Source organism: Ahaetulla prasina, chromosome 3, assembly GCF_028640845.1.
Source record: "Ahaetulla prasina isolate Xishuangbanna chromosome 3, ASM2864084v1, whole genome shotgun sequence".
In the NCBI taxonomy this organism is placed as follows: domain Eukaryota; kingdom Metazoa; phylum Chordata; class Lepidosauria; order Squamata; family Colubridae; genus Ahaetulla; species Ahaetulla prasina.
Window position 1 is genome coordinate 33,623,387 of NC_080541.1, and position 17,700 is coordinate 33,641,086.

At 41.4% G+C, this 17,700-nt stretch overlaps 1 protein-coding gene across 1 annotated transcript; it reads left to right on the forward strand.

Annotated features, from left to right (window-relative positions):
- Positions 1-2,927: 2,927 nt before the first annotated feature.
- On the forward strand, positions 2,928-4,056 carry LOC131195804 (GSK-3-binding protein-like). The gene has a single exon (XM_058178031.1). The coding sequence runs from the start codon at positions 3,318-3,320 to the stop codon at positions 4,038-4,040; it is 723 nt and encodes a 240-aa protein (XP_058034014.1). The 5' UTR covers positions 2,928-3,317; the 3' UTR covers positions 4,041-4,056.
- The last annotated feature ends 13,644 nt before the right edge of the window (positions 4,057-17,700 follow it).

Consider the following 17,700-nt stretch of genomic DNA (forward strand, 5'->3'; position numbering starts at 1 on the left):
TTGTTAATGTCTGGAATGCACTACCAGATTCTGTAGTCTCATCCCAAAATCCCAAAAACTTTAACCTAAAACTGTCTACTGTTGACCTCACCCCATTCCTAAGAGATCTGTAAGGGGCGTGCATAAGAGCACCAGCATGCTTACCGTCCCTGTCCTAATGTTCCCTTTAATTGTATTCATTTTATGCATTCAATTCATGCTTATACATATTATCTAGTATGTACTTGACAAATAAGTAAATAAATATAAAATTATCTTATCTGTAGTGATGTAACACTTTTGATAATTCTGATTCAGACTCTATTCTTAAAAGAAATATAAAAGCATAGACACCCACACAAATCCATACAACACTACATAGGAAGACAGCTTGTGCTTATAGAAGGACATACCATAATCGAATGGAAAGCTGGGAATTGTTTGGCAACTGAAATATAAATAAGATAGAAGAGGGGAAACAACTGTCATAAAAGGAACTGTAAACAACAATCCTGAAGAACATTCTATACTAGACCATCAAGAAAAAAACGCCGTAAATATGCTCTCTGTATTTACAGAATGGAAGAGAACACTTGTGAGGAGAGAAATCCTACTCTGTGCAAACAGATAAGTTTATTCACTTTATGGGACAAAACAGGCTCAGTGGCTAAGTGGCTCAATGGCTAAGATGCTGAATTTATCGATCGAAATGGTTGGCAGTTCAGCGGTTCGAATACCTAGTGCCGCATAACTGGCTGAGTTCCCATTACCTGTCCCAGCTTCTGCCAACCTAGCAGTTTGAAAGCACATAAAAAATGCAAGTAGAAAAATGGGTGAGAAGGTAACAGTGTACCTGTGCAGCTTTGGCATTTAGTCATGCTGGCCACATGACCCCGGAGCCATCTTCGGACAGTGCTGGCTCTTCGGCACTGAAACGGAGATGAGCACCGCCCCCCAGAGTCGGGAATGACTATCACATATGTGAGGGGAACCTTTACCTTTACTATTTTCATTGCACAAATTCATTAAGGGTACCATGGAATATTGCTAGAGAGAGAAACACACCTCTTCCCCTAGCGGTTGGTTTGTTATCCGATTGCCTAGGCTTCACTACAATTGGTTGAATAAATCGTAATTGGTTGACTTAATAATCTTTTTTGTGGCAGTCATTAAGTGAACACTATAGCCATCAAGTAACTGCTGCAGTCGTTAAGCAAACCAATGGTTTGCTATTGGCCAGTTTTGTCAAAAATCGAAAGCAAATGCCTACTTTTGGCAAAACCATCATAAAATGAACTTGTGTGACTGCAGGATGCTACAAATGATTGTAAATGCATGGCAAGCACCTCAGATAAGGTCATGTGACTGCAAGACGAGTGGCCATCAGAAATTTGGAACTCCAGGGAGATCTGTCATAACTTCAAATGGTTGTGCTAAGTGGTGGTCAGAAGTCAAGAACAACCTGTATACTGGTAGCTGGTTCCTGGAAGGAAGGAAGGAAGGAAGGAAGGAAGGAAGGAAGGAAGGAAGGAAGGAAGGAAGGAAGGAAGGAAGGAAGGAAGGAAGGAAGGATTTTTGACACTCATTGCCATGTTCCCACAAGGAAATTCAATTGGGAAGCCAACAGAAAGTCAGAAGTCATTCCTGCTCATGGTCATTCTGTTTCTTTCTTTAGGTAAAAAAATATCTCTGAGATGATGACACAAAGGGTCACAGGTTATCTAGTATACCACTAAAACTTTCAAGTCTGTAATCTTTAACTGGGTGAAACAATACATCATAGGGCAAAAAATGTTCAACCAAGATACCTCAAATGAGCTTATTTACAGAATGCTGGGACCCATTACTCCCATGGGAATGAAATTTTGGAAAGTTTTTGCCATTTCAGTGCCATTATGCTGCTGTTATTCATGGTCATGTGATGCTCATTTGCAACCTTCCCTGGAACCTTCTCACAAATCAATGGGGAAGCCAGGGAAAAAGTGGGGAATCACATGACTACAACTGATGGTGGGAATGTGGATGGGAGGTTAAACTTGCATTCTCTGTCTAATAGGGAGATATATATCCAAAAGGATGATCCAACAGGTCATGGGTTGTCTAACAAAAACTAATGCCTGTGTAGTCTACATTTCAATTATTTTGAAAAAGGAGAAGCCTTTGAGTAAATCTTTTGAATTCTTTAGAATTTTTCAGATCTTTTTCTTTTAGCGTTTAATTAGGTAAGACAGTTTTATATACCTGTTACTTTCTACTTCCAAAAACCAAAAACCAAATGATATAGCAGAGCATAGAGCAACCTTTCCAACAGCCAAAAAGGCAATTTCAACTTAACATTAAAACAGTTGTGAATCTCTCTGGGAAGGTCCCAGAGACTTCTAAGTTTTTAACTAGAGGCTGGATAACCACTACAAAGAAGATCAGATGCAAAGTTTTGAGATCAATCACCCAATCCCACCACGTGCAGCCTTAATTTCCCATAATGCCCAGCATAAAACTTTGTCCTGAGGGCATTATGGGAAATGAAAAAAAAAGAGAGTGTAACTGCTGGCAAAGATGCTTTAGTAGAAGCACTACTGCTCAATAAGCCTACTGGGACTTTTTAGTAAGTCCTCCCGTCCCCGCGGTTCTAGTAGTAATTTAAGTGTTCTAAACATTTACTTGGGAGTAAAACCCCAGTGGAATAAATTAGTGTACGTTTATTCCAGGGCAAATACGCTACAAACGAACCAGCCCTCCTTCCTGCCTTAGAACTATCTTTACAATGCATGCCGGCTGTGTGTGTGTGTGTGTGTATGTACGTGTGTTGCCATGCTGACCTCCTCTGGCTCCAATCCAGGATCATGACGCCACTTTAGCCCCGCCCCCTGCTCTCCATCACAGAGACCGCCCACGCTCCCCAGCCGCCGACGTTAAAATAGCAGGCGAGTCCACCGGAACGCAGACTCTTTACATACAGGGGAGGAAAGAAAGGCGCGGAGAAAGAAGCCGTTTGAACTAATCCCTTTTTCACGGCTTTTGCACTCTTAAACCTCCGTGGGATATACGACGCGCCACGGAAGACTGTGCGGCGGGAGGAATAGCCGCCGTTCTCTTGGCAACGTGAAAGCCCTTGAGGTGCCGCCCCCCCTCTTTCGGTGGGAGCGGTTGGACGCGGCCGGCGCGCGTCATCCATTGTTTACAAACCAACCGCAGCACCAACCACAGCGCTGGAGAAGGCAGGGAGCGTGCTGGGAGACGGCTCGCTTGGCAGTTGCGAGCGGCGTCGCTGCGGTGGCCGCCCCAGAAACAGCCACGCGGGCCAAGCGAAGGGGAAAGCGGGCAGGAGAGCAGCGGCGATGCCTTGCCGGCGGCCGGGCGGAGAACGCTTCCTATTCCTGGAGCGCGCCGCCGTCTCTTTGCAGAGCGGTGCTGGGACAGCCGGCAGCGGCTCCAAAGAAGTGGACGCCTTGGTGGCCAAGCTGGGCGAGGTGCTGCAGTTGAGCTCCCAGCACCGGACGCCGGCGGCACCCCGCCTCCTCCCGAGGCACCACGGCCGGGACCGAGTGGCTCCATACTCGTCCCCGAGAAGCCTCGGCTTCATAGCTTCGCTACACCACCGCCACCCGCCGTCACACCATCGCCAATCGCCCTCGCTGCTCCTTTGGCCGCCGCCGCCGCCCCCTCCGCCGCCGCCCACTGCGGACCAGAAGGGCAGCCCGCGAGTCTCCAAGCAGCTGTGCGGCCGGGGCTGGTTGCGGAGCTCCGCTCGAGCCGGGAGAAAGCAGCCCCGTCGCCACCACCACCGCTACAGCTCGCTGCTGCCTGCCGGCGACGACGACGACGACGAGGAGGAGGACGGCGACCCTCACCGCCTCCTGCAGCAGCTCATCCTCTCCGGCAACCTCATCAAGGAGGCGGTGCGGAGGTTGCAGTTGGCTGCTTCGACGGCGGCCGAGACTTCTTCCACCACGGGCTCCCCGGGGTCCGTTTCGTCCGCCGGGAGCTGTTGCCGCTGCAGTAGCAGCGACGGAGACGCGGGCTCAGCCTTCCCCGTCGCCTCTTTGCAAGCTTTGCCCTAACCCCGCCGGGGTGGGTGGGTGGGTGGGTGGCATCCTGGCCTCGCTTCTTGCCGGGAAGCGACCTCGTCTATTTGGCTTCCCTGATCCCAGTACGCGCGGGGAGAGGGTCGCCGAGGCCCCGGCGAGCGGACGGGACTGCAAAGCCCCACGGCCAGATACTTGAAGCAGACCCTCGCGGGGGCTTTGCCAAGACTTTCAAAGCGATGATTCTTGGTCGCTTTTTCATTACTCTTATGAGCCACTTGACGATCTGCTACTGTTTCTCTTTCGGGGAAACGCAACAAAACAAAACAACAAAAGACAGAGGTGCTATTGCGGTTCCGGACGGTGGTTCTCCAGCCTCCCCGCCCGGCCGTCGATCAGTCCCGGTCCCGTCCCGTCTGTCTGTCTCCCTGCCCGACGATCCGGATCTGCCTTCGGTTGCTGGAGTTGGCGCCTGCCACCGGGGCGCCGAAAAACCCTACCTCTCTCGCTGTTTGCCCTCGGTGTGGGAAGCGCAAAGAAGGGACCATCCCGCGTGGCATTGTCTGGCGTGAAATCCTCGCGCCCACGCGCGCGCGCGCGCCTGGGTGCGCGGGTTAGGGCACGGACTATTGAATAGTAAAGACCTGTCCACGTACACGATCGGAAGCGGGGGGAGGGGGGGACACCCTGGCCTAGACGCTGCTGGACACTGAAATATAATCCGCTTTAGATCACCGTGTCCTTCCCTTCTCCATTTTTCTCGCGAAGGTCATCCTTTTTTTCCCCTGCCCCCCCCCCTCCGTGTTTTGGTGTCTTTGCTGTGTTCCCCAGGCAGGTGGCCATGGTACTGTAATCCTATCCCTGCTTGTTTTGACTGGGCTGTGGGCAAGCCCTGTGTGTTTTGTAACGGCTGGGAGTCTCCTGAGGACGAACACGTTGGTCCAAGCTCTCCTCTCCTCTTTCCCAAAGCTCCTCCTCTCCTTACAAGCTGGGTTTTGCAGAAAGGGGGTCATATTTCAGCAAGCTTTCTAGGAAAACTACCCGGGTAATTGGGGGTGGGGGTGGGGGAGGGACCAGGGAGGGGGGATGTTTCTCCAGCCAGAAGAGAGCCCAGAGATTTACTTCTTGATTTCTGTATGTCATGGCAAGTCAGTATGCCCACAAAGAAGGAAATAAATTCTTGCCCGTTTCTGATTAGCTGAAGAGGAAAATTCCATTTCTGATGACCCTTGTCTGCACCCTCCCTCCCCTCTGCAATTTCTTCTCCTTTGGAGCATTCGTAGTTGTTTTTTAAAAGAAAAACCTAGAAATACAATCCATATGAAGCCATTTAAAAAAAAGAAAAAAGGGAATCTAAAAGCTGGAAAATAGCTGGCTTCAGCTGAACCTTATCAGAGATTGTGGATGAAGTACTCTGTTAACAGAAGGTAGCTAATCGCAAGTTGTTAAAAATAAAAACAATAAAATGTGTGTATATATCTATATGCGTGCGCGCGCACCCTCTGGTTTAGCAGAAGCAGTTGTGAACTAGGTATGTCTGTATAGGTGCTTTTACGCATATTTATATATATACACATATGTACACTTCGTAACGGAGTGTTGAAGTTGTGTTCCTGGTTTTCAGGGGTTGTCTTTAATGTGTGTCTATTGAATAAACATGGTAGACTTTATATATTAAAAATGGAGTCTTCTGTGTCCTTTGTCCTGGAATGGTTTATGATGCCTCCTTAATGTGTATAACCAATTATTTTGCCTATTGCTGAGAAAGCTGGTTGGTTGGTTAAGGGTTTTTTCTTTTAGCACAACTGGCAGAGGGTGCAGTGGAAAAATCTGGTTAGGATTTCTGCACTACGCCAATCAGTTCCTTTGTTTCCTGCCAAACATGATTCTGGGCACTTTTGTTCATATTGCTCTTGATACTGCCTCTGAATGCAATAATATTTAAAACCTCTAATTTCACCTGCTCCCCCTCCCTCTGAACACTTTGTGGTAAGAGAAAGAATGACACGCAGGACCCCTTACAGCAGGTCTTAACTTGATTACAATTGAGCTCCAGTGATCTTGGATGCAATCCAGATCCGCTAACATCACTAGATGGCTCTCCATTTGAAGTATTTAAGAAGAGAAAAGCTTTCTCTAGATGCCAATTAAAATAAATGCCAATTAAAATATTTTCAGAACACTCATTTGGCATTTGCATTGAATTACTAGCTATAATTCAATTTAAAATGTCTGCTTGCTGTTCTACTGTTTATCTAGGTCCCAATTTCAAACTCAAAGTATCTTCCTCTGTTGGTAGATGACTTAGTCATAAAGAAAGGGATAAAGCATTCTGTCAAGGCAATAAAAGCAAAGGGCATCATTTGCCTGGTTTCACCAAAGTTCTCCATCCAGAATAGTAGGAAAAAATAGATTTTTAAAAGGTAATGGACAAATAGTCTAAAGAAAATGAATCGTCTTGTTTGAATCAATAAATTGTAAGAGCCGCAAAATATAAATTCTACAGGAGCAGATATGTAGATATGTGTATAAATAATATATTACACAACTATTGAATAAAAATCTTGCAGATGTGATAGATGTGAGTAATAAGCAACATAAATTCATGATCAATATTTTTATTAAATCACACAAAAGATTGAGCTTGGATCTTTAAGAACTCTTTGTTATGCAACTGGATTAGTGAAATACAATAGTCTTCTTTTAAAGCTACCTCTTCAGCCAATCTGGGTTTCCTACCCACTGGCCATTAAGTTACAATCAGGTTTATCTTAATGTTTTTCTGCCTATGGCATTTTCTCAACTTTGACAAGATGTGTGGACTTTAAGATGTGTGGACTTTAACTCCTAGCTGGCTCTGGAATTCTGAGGGATGAATTCCACAAATCTTAAAAGTTGCCAACGTATTTATTAAAGGCCTATGGCTTCTAAATGTGTTGGACCAATGTTTATCAACCTTGGCAATTGTATTGTGTGTGGTCTTCAACTCCCAGAATTTCCCAGCGAGGGAAAAGACTGATTAGGGAATTCAAGGAGTGGAAATCCATACATCTTAAAGTTGCCAAGGTTGAGAAACACTGGTTGGACTTCATTGTTCCTAATCAACATTGCCAATCGCTTCATTTACAGTTTTTATATATCTGCAGCAATGTTGACCCTAGTACATCTGGAACTTGCCAGGCTGGGAAAGACTGAATTGTTTCCTCTGCCTTACAGTTCTAAGGTTCTAGTCCAGGAAGAAGAGCTGCCAAGGAATTAGCCAGACTCGACAGCTGCAATTTTGTACAAGAATTCAAAGAATACCTTGTCAATACTGACTACGTTGACAAAACCCACGCTGTTCGGTTATAAAAGTAAACATGCCATACATCATTATTAGAATTAACATATTCTGGGCCTGTTTGTTATTCAGTTCTCACCTTCCCATCTGAATTTCGAAACTATGGAGAAAAACATAGTTGCCAGAGTTGTATGGAAATGTTGCTGAAGAGACTACAAGTCTACCAGTAAACAAGTTAAAACAAATGTCTAATAGCTTGCCAAATAAGGCTTTTTTAAAAGTCTGGACAAATCATCTGCTTTGCTCCAGAGCAAAGTTTAATTGAAAAATGTTAATTTACAACTCTGTGTGTGTGTGTGTGTGTGTGTGTATGAGTGTGTGTGGAAGTGGGGAGGAGGGAGTGGGAGAATACACTCTCTGAAAGTAAGGCTTAGTTGTTACATTATAGTGTGATGTAATCAAAGCACATTGTGGCTAATGCTTATTCATTTTTATTTTTATTTATCTCCATCTTTTTATCCAGGGAGGTACTCACAGCATCCAGCAATTAAACATAAAATGTGTTTAAAAGTATTAATAAATTCCATATAAATCTGATTTATAAGATGTATGATAAAAGAATCTGGCTAATGTTGTCTGAGCTTAGAAGCTATGCAAGGTTTGATCTGGATATTACTTGAATGGGAGACCACCAGGAGAGTCCCCGGATTGTTGAGCTGAAAAACCAGAAGGCAATTGTAAATTACTTCCATATTTTCGCCAAGAAACCTACATGACATTTTTCTGAACTCATAGGAAGGCAAGCTTGACTTGACTGAGTCTTTTACCTTCGAACAAGCCACTGATCTGTTGATCTGTGAAACAGCAACAGGTGATCTGCAGCTTAATACTTGGAAGAGAAACAGAGATGAAGGTGGTAAGATTGTGTAAAAATGTATAAATAAGAGTAGGAAGGCCTTATGGGTACAGGTAACATTTTATTGATAATCTGTGCAGTAAAATCTTTGTTTCCCCTATATCCTATATGTAATAACTTCTTGCAGGTAAGCAGTATTTGGGGGAATCTTAATCTTTGTGATCAGAAGACTACAAAGTTGGTACGTCAGCATCGTACATGTGGGAATTTGAAATGATTAGAATTATTCTCTTAGTGTAATTGTGATATCACTGTATTTTCTCTGTATTTTCTGATGTCCTGTTTTAGGCCACAACAGTGCAACTGAAGCTCCATTTATTTATTTTTATGCACCATAACCTGCAAGAACTCCTGTTCAAATGGATGACAATTCCCTTAATGCTTTTTTTTTTTAAACAATCTTAGCTAAAATGGGTTTTGAGGGCTATAACAAGGCGCTTGGAAGCCTCATACCAACTGGGACTGTTGAAGAATTGTATTAGGCTCAAATGGAATATGGCCGAAAAGATTACATTGACTAAATAAATCCATTTTTTCCCAATTTTTTCCAAACTCCTTATATTTTCAAACTTGGCAACTTTAAAATGCCTGGACTTCAATTCCCAGAATTTCCCTACCGATCCTATATTAAACACTGAATGTAAATGCATACTTGTGGCTTACTGTTCTCAAGCCAAGAAAGGCAAAGGTAAAATAAACAAACCCAGGTAGTGTTTTCAAAACTAAGTTTATGTAACTGTCAAGCACATATTACACAATGGAGATTTTAGACTTTGGAGCCTAATCGTAACTCATAGGGTCTTGCCATCAATCTTTCACTGGCAGAAATAATGGTGATGGGTGGAGCCGAAAGACAAAATAAGGTTTTTGGATTGGAGCCAATCACCTACTACCGCTTCTTTCTCTGCAACTGTTGACTTTTATAAATCTCTATGTAAATTACCAGAAACCAGAGGCTTTAACCATTCAGAACTGGGTAGCTTATTGTTGAGACCATCGAGGCTATATCCCCCTTGCACCTAACCACAGCACATATATGACTTGGCAGCTGCTCTTTTTTTCTAACTTGTCCCCAACTTTATTTCATCCCCAGCACATGAGTGAGACAGCTTTAAATAATTCTCAGCTGTAGCAGTGTTAACACAGCATTTCTTATTCCTAAACTGTGTCAGGGAAGCCTCAGGGTGTGTAAAGTCTTAGATAGGCAGTATCAACCATTATGTGGTAGAGAAATCAGGTGACTAAAATGACTCGGAACAGGATAGGTACAGGTGAGATCTGCCACTGAGGGCAAATATCGCCCTGTATAGTTTGTTGACAGTACTCTTGTTTAGCACTGGGGAAAGTTCCTAAAAGCAGAGTGATTACTACAGGGGCAGCTGCTGTAGCCTATTATTGATTTCAGTTTAGCTCAGTGTTTTTCAAACTTGGCAACTTTAAAATGTATAGATTTCTTTTTTTTTTTTATTAAAAAGTTTTACAAATTTTTTTTACCCATACATCCCCTTCTCCTCCCACCAACCCTCACCCTTTCCCCTCCCCCCTCCCCCCTTCACCCAATCCCCCCCCCCAGACTTCCCAGAGCAATATACAGGGTATAATATCTAACAATCATAAGCTAGAATACACAAACTATCCTTTGACTCCCATCCATCCCCTAGAACCTTAACTCCCCTTCTCCATAGTAAGGGGGGAAAAAAGAAAAGAAAAAAGAAAATATACAGTATATTCTATTCATTCATAAGCTATTTAGTAGTTCTTAATCCAATATTTGTTTTAAAAATAGTCGATCCATCTTCTCCTTTCCAATATACATCTTTCTTATGGATAGTCTTTCTGGTACGCTGAGATTTCCGCCTTCTCCAGTAAGTTCACTGCTTTTAGCATCCAGTCTTCAATGATAGGCAAATGTTCCATCTTCCAATATTGCGCTGCCGGTTATCTAGCTACTAATATTAAATTTAAAATCAATTTACGCCCTTAAACATTATCTTCTTCAAAATATTTTGTATAATCCACCAAATTTATATATCCCCCATATATAATAATACATAGTATCAGCCCAACCAAATCTCCATTTAAATTATAATTTCAAATACATACACGCCAGTATTTAAAATCTAGATATCATCTCTAAGACATTTTACAAAATTTTCCTCTTAAATTTTTAACTTATATAAATTTAACATTTAGCCCAATTTCCCCTTTTATCATACAATCCTTGACTAATTCCATTTCTTATTCTATTTTTATCAACACCTTATATAACCCCTAATCAATTTTTATCCAGAAGAACTTAGTTTTTAACAAATCCGCCATATATAATCAAATAACATTGCATTTAAATTCCAGATCATCTACAAAACATTTTATAAAACTTAACTAATTCCATATTCTATTTTTATCAACACTTTATATTCCCAAATCAAATAACATTACTACAAGTACTTCTTCAAAATTGAAACACATACACAATACTTTTTTAAATATATTTTAAAATTTCAGTTATGATTTACCTTTTCCCATAAAAAGAAACTCTTTTCACTTGATATTGCTGCTTCTTTACTCTCTGTTCTTTTCGTTTAATATCTATTCAAATCAATCTTTGCTCATTTAAATCCCCTACTTTTTCCAGTGTTTCTTCTTCAGCAATTGCCATCCCAACTTTAAATTGTGTGTGCTTTACTTCCTTCTCCCACTTTTTTCCAATCTCTATTTCGCTTCCCATCTTAGCTTCTAGCAGTGGTGGACTTCCAGCCTTTAATACATTAGTATAAAAATTCTTGCTTTAAAAACTATGTTAAGACGATATTTTCCTCCTTTATAATTTACTGTTAGTCCAGCTGGAACATCCCATCTATACTGCATCTGACGATTTCTAAGTTCAACAACCAAGAAAGTAAACTCCTTTCTAGATCTTAACATTTTAGGAGGAATTTCTTTGAGCACTAATATCTCTTGTCCTGATATTTGAATTTTATTTTTATAAAATACGTGTAAAATTTCATTCCGAATCCTCCTAGTTGTAAAATAGATAACAACATCTCTTGGTAACTCTCTGTCTGGCAACCCAGGAATTAACACAATAAATTTTTTCAATTTGATTTACAAATTGTGCTGGTTGTTCTCCAAGTATATGTGCAAAAGCATCTGCAAAAATATCTTTTAGATTCTCGCATTTATTTTCTTTGAAACCTCTCACTCTCAGGGCAAACTCCATCGATCTATATTGCAGCAAAAACAACTCTTCGTCTGCCCTGTTCATCTTTGTCTGGACCTCCTCTATTTTATTTTCCAAATTCACATTAGCTTGATTAATTTCTTCCACTCTTCCATCCAACTGAACCGTCTAATCAAACAATCTTTGAATTACTGCCACCACATCTTCCCTTACATCCTTATTCCTAGTTTCAATAATGTCTTTTATTTGAGATATTTCCTCTTCAAGCTCCGTAAATTTTTGATCTATAACAGAGGTTTGAAAGTCTAGAGCTTCTTCTAAAAGACCTTTTAAAAAGACCTTCAAATCTTCTTGTAGCTTTTGCATTTGAACTGGCAAAATCCCAACACCCTTAATAACACCAAACTTTGTTTGCTTAGAAGCCATTTTTCACTTTAATTTTATACCTAACAGCCGTCTCAGTAAATTCAGTAAATCTTCAAATCTTTTCATAAACTCTGTATTTGGGTTAGGTAAATCAATTCTATAGTCCTTCCACTTTTCACTTTAAAATCTCTTCATGTAAATGTAAAATCCGGCAAGTTTAAAGAAGACTGAGAGCACAACAATGTTAACAAAGACTTCCTTAAGTTTCACTTTCACACCCTTTTAAGTGCAGGCGCCATTTCCTTTGTTCTTCTTAAATGCAGTCTGGGAACGGAGTTAAGGTCTGGTACTTGCCATTGCCAGCACTCCTGTCATTGCTCTGTCTGGTTTAATCAAATTAAATTTTCATCTTGAAGCAGAGGTGGTCGTGGTGTTTTGTTCTGCTTAAAAGCAGAAATGTCCCGGATCTGGAGCACTGTTGGGCTTTCCAGGAAGCTCTCACCCTTCTAGCCCCAGAATTGTTCCTGGGGCTTTTTGGGGAGCTCTACCTCTGCCCAATTGCTCACCTTTCCCTCTTCTCCCGAGGGAAAGGTTTCCGAGCCACCAGACAGCTGATTTTTGCTGTCTGAACGGCTCTACGCGATCGCGGAGCTGGCAGTCTAAAACGACAGTATTCCAACACCTACGGTGCCACCGGAAGTCTCAAACTGTATAGATTTCAAGTCCCAGAATTCCTCATGTTGGCTGGGGAATTGTGGGAGTTGAAGTCCACATATAGTATCTCAAAGTTGCCATGTTTGAGAAACATTGGTTTACCACATAGTTTTTACACTGTAACAACTTAAAAACACCTGGTATAAATTCTAGCTTATCTCCTACCTCAGGTGTTTTGAATACAAAGCTTTCAGAAAGGTGTTGATATATTAATTCAAATAGAATTATCTTTTATCAGGAAGCTTGGTCTGTTTCTACCCTGTATTAATCCTCATCTGGTTTATGGTGTTTCTCTAAGGCATTTAGCCTCCTCCTGTAGTTGGTTTAACCTATTTTAATTTTAAATTTGTTTGGTTCTACTTTAGCCAGTTGCCAACAGACCAAAAGCAATAGCAGGGGCATTTAGGCTTATGTAAATAGCAATTTGCAGCACTCTTTTTTTGGATTACAATTTAGAAGTATTATTTGCATATTGCTCCCAACAATCTGGGTCCTCATTTTATCAACCTCTGAAGGATGGAAGGCTAAGTCAACTTTCAGCCCTGCCCCTGTCAAGAAGTTGTAAATACTCCAACACTGGAAATTTTTAAGAAAATGTTGGATAGCCATTTGTCTGAAATGATGTAGGGTTTCCTGCCTGGGCAGGGGGTTGGACTAGAAGACCTCCAAGGTTTCTTCCAACTCTGATATTATTATTATTATTATTAAGATCAAATTCCAGGCTTCATTGGCAGAGTTTGCCTGAATCAGGGCTATCAAACCTGTGGCCTCCAGGATTTTGGACTTGTTTCTCATATATGGGACAAATAAATAAATAAATACTCGTTGCTCCCATGTAACACCACTCCTGCGCAGTCTGCACTGGCTTCCTGTGGTCTTCCGGGTGTGCTTTAAGTTTTTGGTTACCACCTTTAAAGCGCTCCATGGCTTAGGACCCGGGTACTTACGGGACCGCCTGCTGTTACCGTTTGCCTCCCACCGACCCGTACGCTCTCACAGAGAGGGCCTTCTCAGGGTGCCATCCGCCAAACATGTCGGCTGGCGGCCCCCAGGGGCAGGGCCTTCTCTGTGGGAGCTCCCACGCTCTGGAACGAGCTTCCCCCTGGTTTACGTCAAGTGCCTGATCTTCGGACCTTTCGCCGTGAGCTGAAAACGCACTTATTTATTCAAGCGGGACTGGCCTAAAATTTTATAAAATTTTATTGGGGTTATTTATATTTTAATATTTTAATTCGTTTTAAATTTGGCCACCTTATAATATGTTTGTTTTAATTTCTTTTAATATTTATACTGTGATTTTTTACTTGGCTGTACACCGCCCTGAGTCCTTCGGGAGAAGGGCGGTATAAAAATTGAATAAAATAAAATAAAATAAATAAAATAAATAAATAGGTATGGACATTTATTGACCCAAAGTGATGATTTTAAGATGGCATACAAAATTGTCATTAGTAGCAGCTCCAATCCTCAGGCCTGCCTTTTGTAAATGATACTGTTGGATTATGTTGTAAATGAAATGTTGGAGTATGACTCCCATAATGTCTACATTGCCATGTCGGTTAGAAATTATGGAAACTTTTGTCCAACATATGTACATGACACTAGGTCAGGAAAAGCATCTTAGGTTCCATAGTGTTTTAATGACAATATTTTCCCTTCATTTTTAACTGGCGAAAGTCATAGGTGCTTCATCTATCTGTTATGTACACATAGTATCTAGAGCTAACTCTTATGTACAGTTACTGTTACGTGTGTGTATGTTTGGTATATCCACCTGTTTGTTTTACCAGGGTTTAACTGAACCCACAGGGAAGATAATTGTAAGCATTTTCTGGTGGTGTTTAACAACATGTCTCCCATACAAACAGGTTTCTTCACTTGGTACAGAGATATTATCAGTGGCTGTGAAACGGCTGGAATGTTTAGTGCATTGAGGATATATATGGTATCTCTGTTTTTAAGTACTTTTTCTAACTGTAATGGCTTTTTTGCATGAAAGCAAGAAGGCTGGAATCTATGAAATCAGTTTGTAGGTCAGACTTAACTCAAGCTCATTAGCTTGAATGCAACAGATGCAGATATTGTAATATACTGACAACAGAATGCTCTTATTGCAGCAAATTATCTACCCCTAATTGTACTCTTCTACCTTGTTCAACTACATTCTTGGGATATTTTCCCCACCCTTATGCATTTTTTTAAAAAAATGGAGAGACTACCATATAAATTCCAATTACAGTATTATAAGAACCACTATTTTATTGGCTGAATCTCTCTCCCCTCCACAATTCTTCTGCACCATGTTGTATAAATATTACTAAAACAGCAACCACTGAGTGATCCACACACAGCTGCTTGTGTAGGTCATTTTTTTGTTGTTGCTCTTAATAATCAGGGATTTATTCAGTTTTCTTACTGACAGTCTACTCTGTCTTCTCCTTGATTCTCTGGATTATATTTTTACATTATAAATGCCTTCAAAATGAAGATTTAAGAAAAAGTGTATACAGGTTTCTCTCTAAAATACCATGTACATGGACATTGCTCTCTATATAACAACAGTAATTCAATTCTGAAAATTAGTTCATGTTTTTCTTACAGATGCATATATCCATACACATTGAGACACTCATATCACTCTTCTGTTTTTAAAGAGGCACATCTGTGATACTAAAAATAGTGGCTTGTCATCACCTTGGCAATTTTAGGCTCTATAAGAAGCTATCCCCATGGTAACCATACAGTTGTTGAATCATTTATTATTTGCAGGAGAAAACCATAATAGTACTGACAATTTTCAACTCCAGAGCATCTTAAGAGTACATCTTTTTCCTGTATGCGCGGCTTCAGATCATTAATATTTATCAAAAGGCCCCAGCTCTTAAGCTGCTTTCAATCTGATGTGTAGAACCAGCATGGCATTTTAATGCATAGGACGGGAAGGATTTGAAAGTATACTTGCAGCACACACACTATAAGAATTACTGTTTTTGTTCTAAAAAGACATTATATTGCAAAAACTCTGCTGTAGAGCTGAACAATTTCAACTAGTCTTTCCCACAAAGCCAAATTGCTTTTTATTCCGTTGATGGCTTTCTATATAATGCAACTAAATTCTTCCAAATATAAATTTAAACTGGGGTAAGCAGTTTTCTTGCACACTTTTTTCGTATTCATTTGTTATATAAGAGAGATTGTTTTCTGTTACAGAGTAATTTTCCTCTTGGTGGTTGCCAGTATTTCCAGACAAGGCTATTTATTTAGTCAAGTCCAGAAAGTCCAAGAGAGGACTCTTTAAATTTACCTTTAAATGTGGTAAATTAATTCCCACCAGTACATATATATATATATATCAATGGCATTAGGTTGGGGAAACAATGTCCCTTCTTTTATGGCCAATATGGAAATACAGCTTAATAAAAACAGCCTTTAGGCTGGGTAACTGTTGAGGGCTGGTTGATAAAGCTAGCCTACAAACAGAGCCAAAGAAATTGGAACAAAGCAGCAGGGGAATTAGATCTAGGCTGAATGCTAAGCACGCCATCTTCTGGGCTGCCTGAATCCTCCGAATACAAATCTGGTTATAGGATCGCTTATTGTTTCCTGCAGACAAAGGCAACTACCTGAAACTAAGAAAAAACAAAACAGTACTGATGTCCAGAGAATTTCACCCAGTCTTTCCTTCCTTGTGTTAACTCACATCAAGGCACTCACTTCCAGATAAGAGTGCCTCTGGTAGTCCTTTTCCAAGGAACACATTTTATTAAACAGCATCAGGGGTGGGCTGCTGGGGGTTTGCAGGGGTTCGGGAAAACCTCTAGCTAAGATTCTGTGCAGTTCAGAGAACCCCCAAATCCCACTCCTGGCTGGCCCCGCTCACCCCGCACCTCCCAGGAGTCCCCAGGTGGCCCGTTTTGGATGCAGGTAAGTGCAGGGCACGCGCAGAGGCTCAGGGAGGTCAAAAAACGGGCCTACCAGAAGTTTGGGAAGGCTGGAAATTTTTCTGGCCTCCAGAGGACCGCTGGAGCCTGCAGAGGCCATTTTTCATTCTCCCGGAGGCTGGAGAAAAGCCTCCGGAGCCCAGGGAGGGTAAAAATGTCCCCCCTCCACTGTAGTGTAGGAGGTCCATGCCCACCCAGCAACCAGGCAGAGAACCCCTTTCTAAAAATTTTGAAGCCCACCCTTGAACAGCATATGTTTACATGGTTCTCCTACAATTTTGAGGTTTTCTGTGTGTTGTCCTTTTTCTCAGAGATGCTAAGTTGTATGTAGTACAATTTCCATACATAAAGCATACATTCTTGTGATTGTAAGCAAGAGGAACTGATGATCTGGAGCCCAGGCAGAAACAATTCTCTGTTATTGAGAATCTGGTCTAGAACTTATGAAGGAAAGGCTGAGATCAGATGAGGGACAGGTTAGGAATTTGATTTTGAGCTCCCTCTTCTGGAATGGCCCAGAATTAATGTCCATTATCCCAGTAGTGAGCAAGAATCCATGCCATCCTTTTTGGCAAAGAGGGTCTTTGCTCATAGGGAAAACAGAAGTTGTGACCTATTTCTTACGGGGAAAAAAAACTCCCCTCTCTAGATTAAAATTGGAAATGTTCCTAAAGCTGATGCAATAAAAGATATCATGAAATACAGTAAATCACTTGGACTGGTGACAATGGAAAAGGTGTGGATCTGGGCTCTATTCCTGATGACCACAGATACATCAGCAGCAATGCATGAGGGGTTGATTGTTGTACCCTGTTTGTGCATCCTTGGGATTCCCTCTGGTGGCTTTCTGTCCAAGTACTAACTACAGTAATCTTAACCAAAGAGCTGAAGAAGCTTCTTGGATGAAAAGCGAAATGGCTTCAAAAAAAAAAACAAAAAACAGAAAGTCCAGTTGAAAAAAGCACCTTTGGGATAGTCTTAACCATGTTTCACTTTCTGAGATCAGCCAAGGTCAGTTTGATGCTGCCACCTAGATGATAAAGATGACAGTTAAGAAAATAAAGTGTCTTATAGAATTTTGAAGAGTCATAATTTTGAATGGTTAGTTGATGGATAGGTTTGATGACAAAAAATGATGACATGTCATCAAAGAAGCAAGCAAAGAATGTTCTTTCTGCGCCAACTCAGAAAGCTCAAACTGCCCAAGAAGCTGCTGATCCAGTTCTACAGAGAAATTATTGAGTCTGTCATCTGCACCTCTAGAATTGTCTGATTTAGTTCTGCAACCCAACAAGACA

Excerpts from the sequence above, each read along its gene's own strand:
- LOC131195804 (XM_058178031.1), top strand. The coding sequence starts at position 3,318 with ATGCCTTGCCGGCGGCCGGGCGGAGAACGCTTCCTATTCCTGGAGCGC.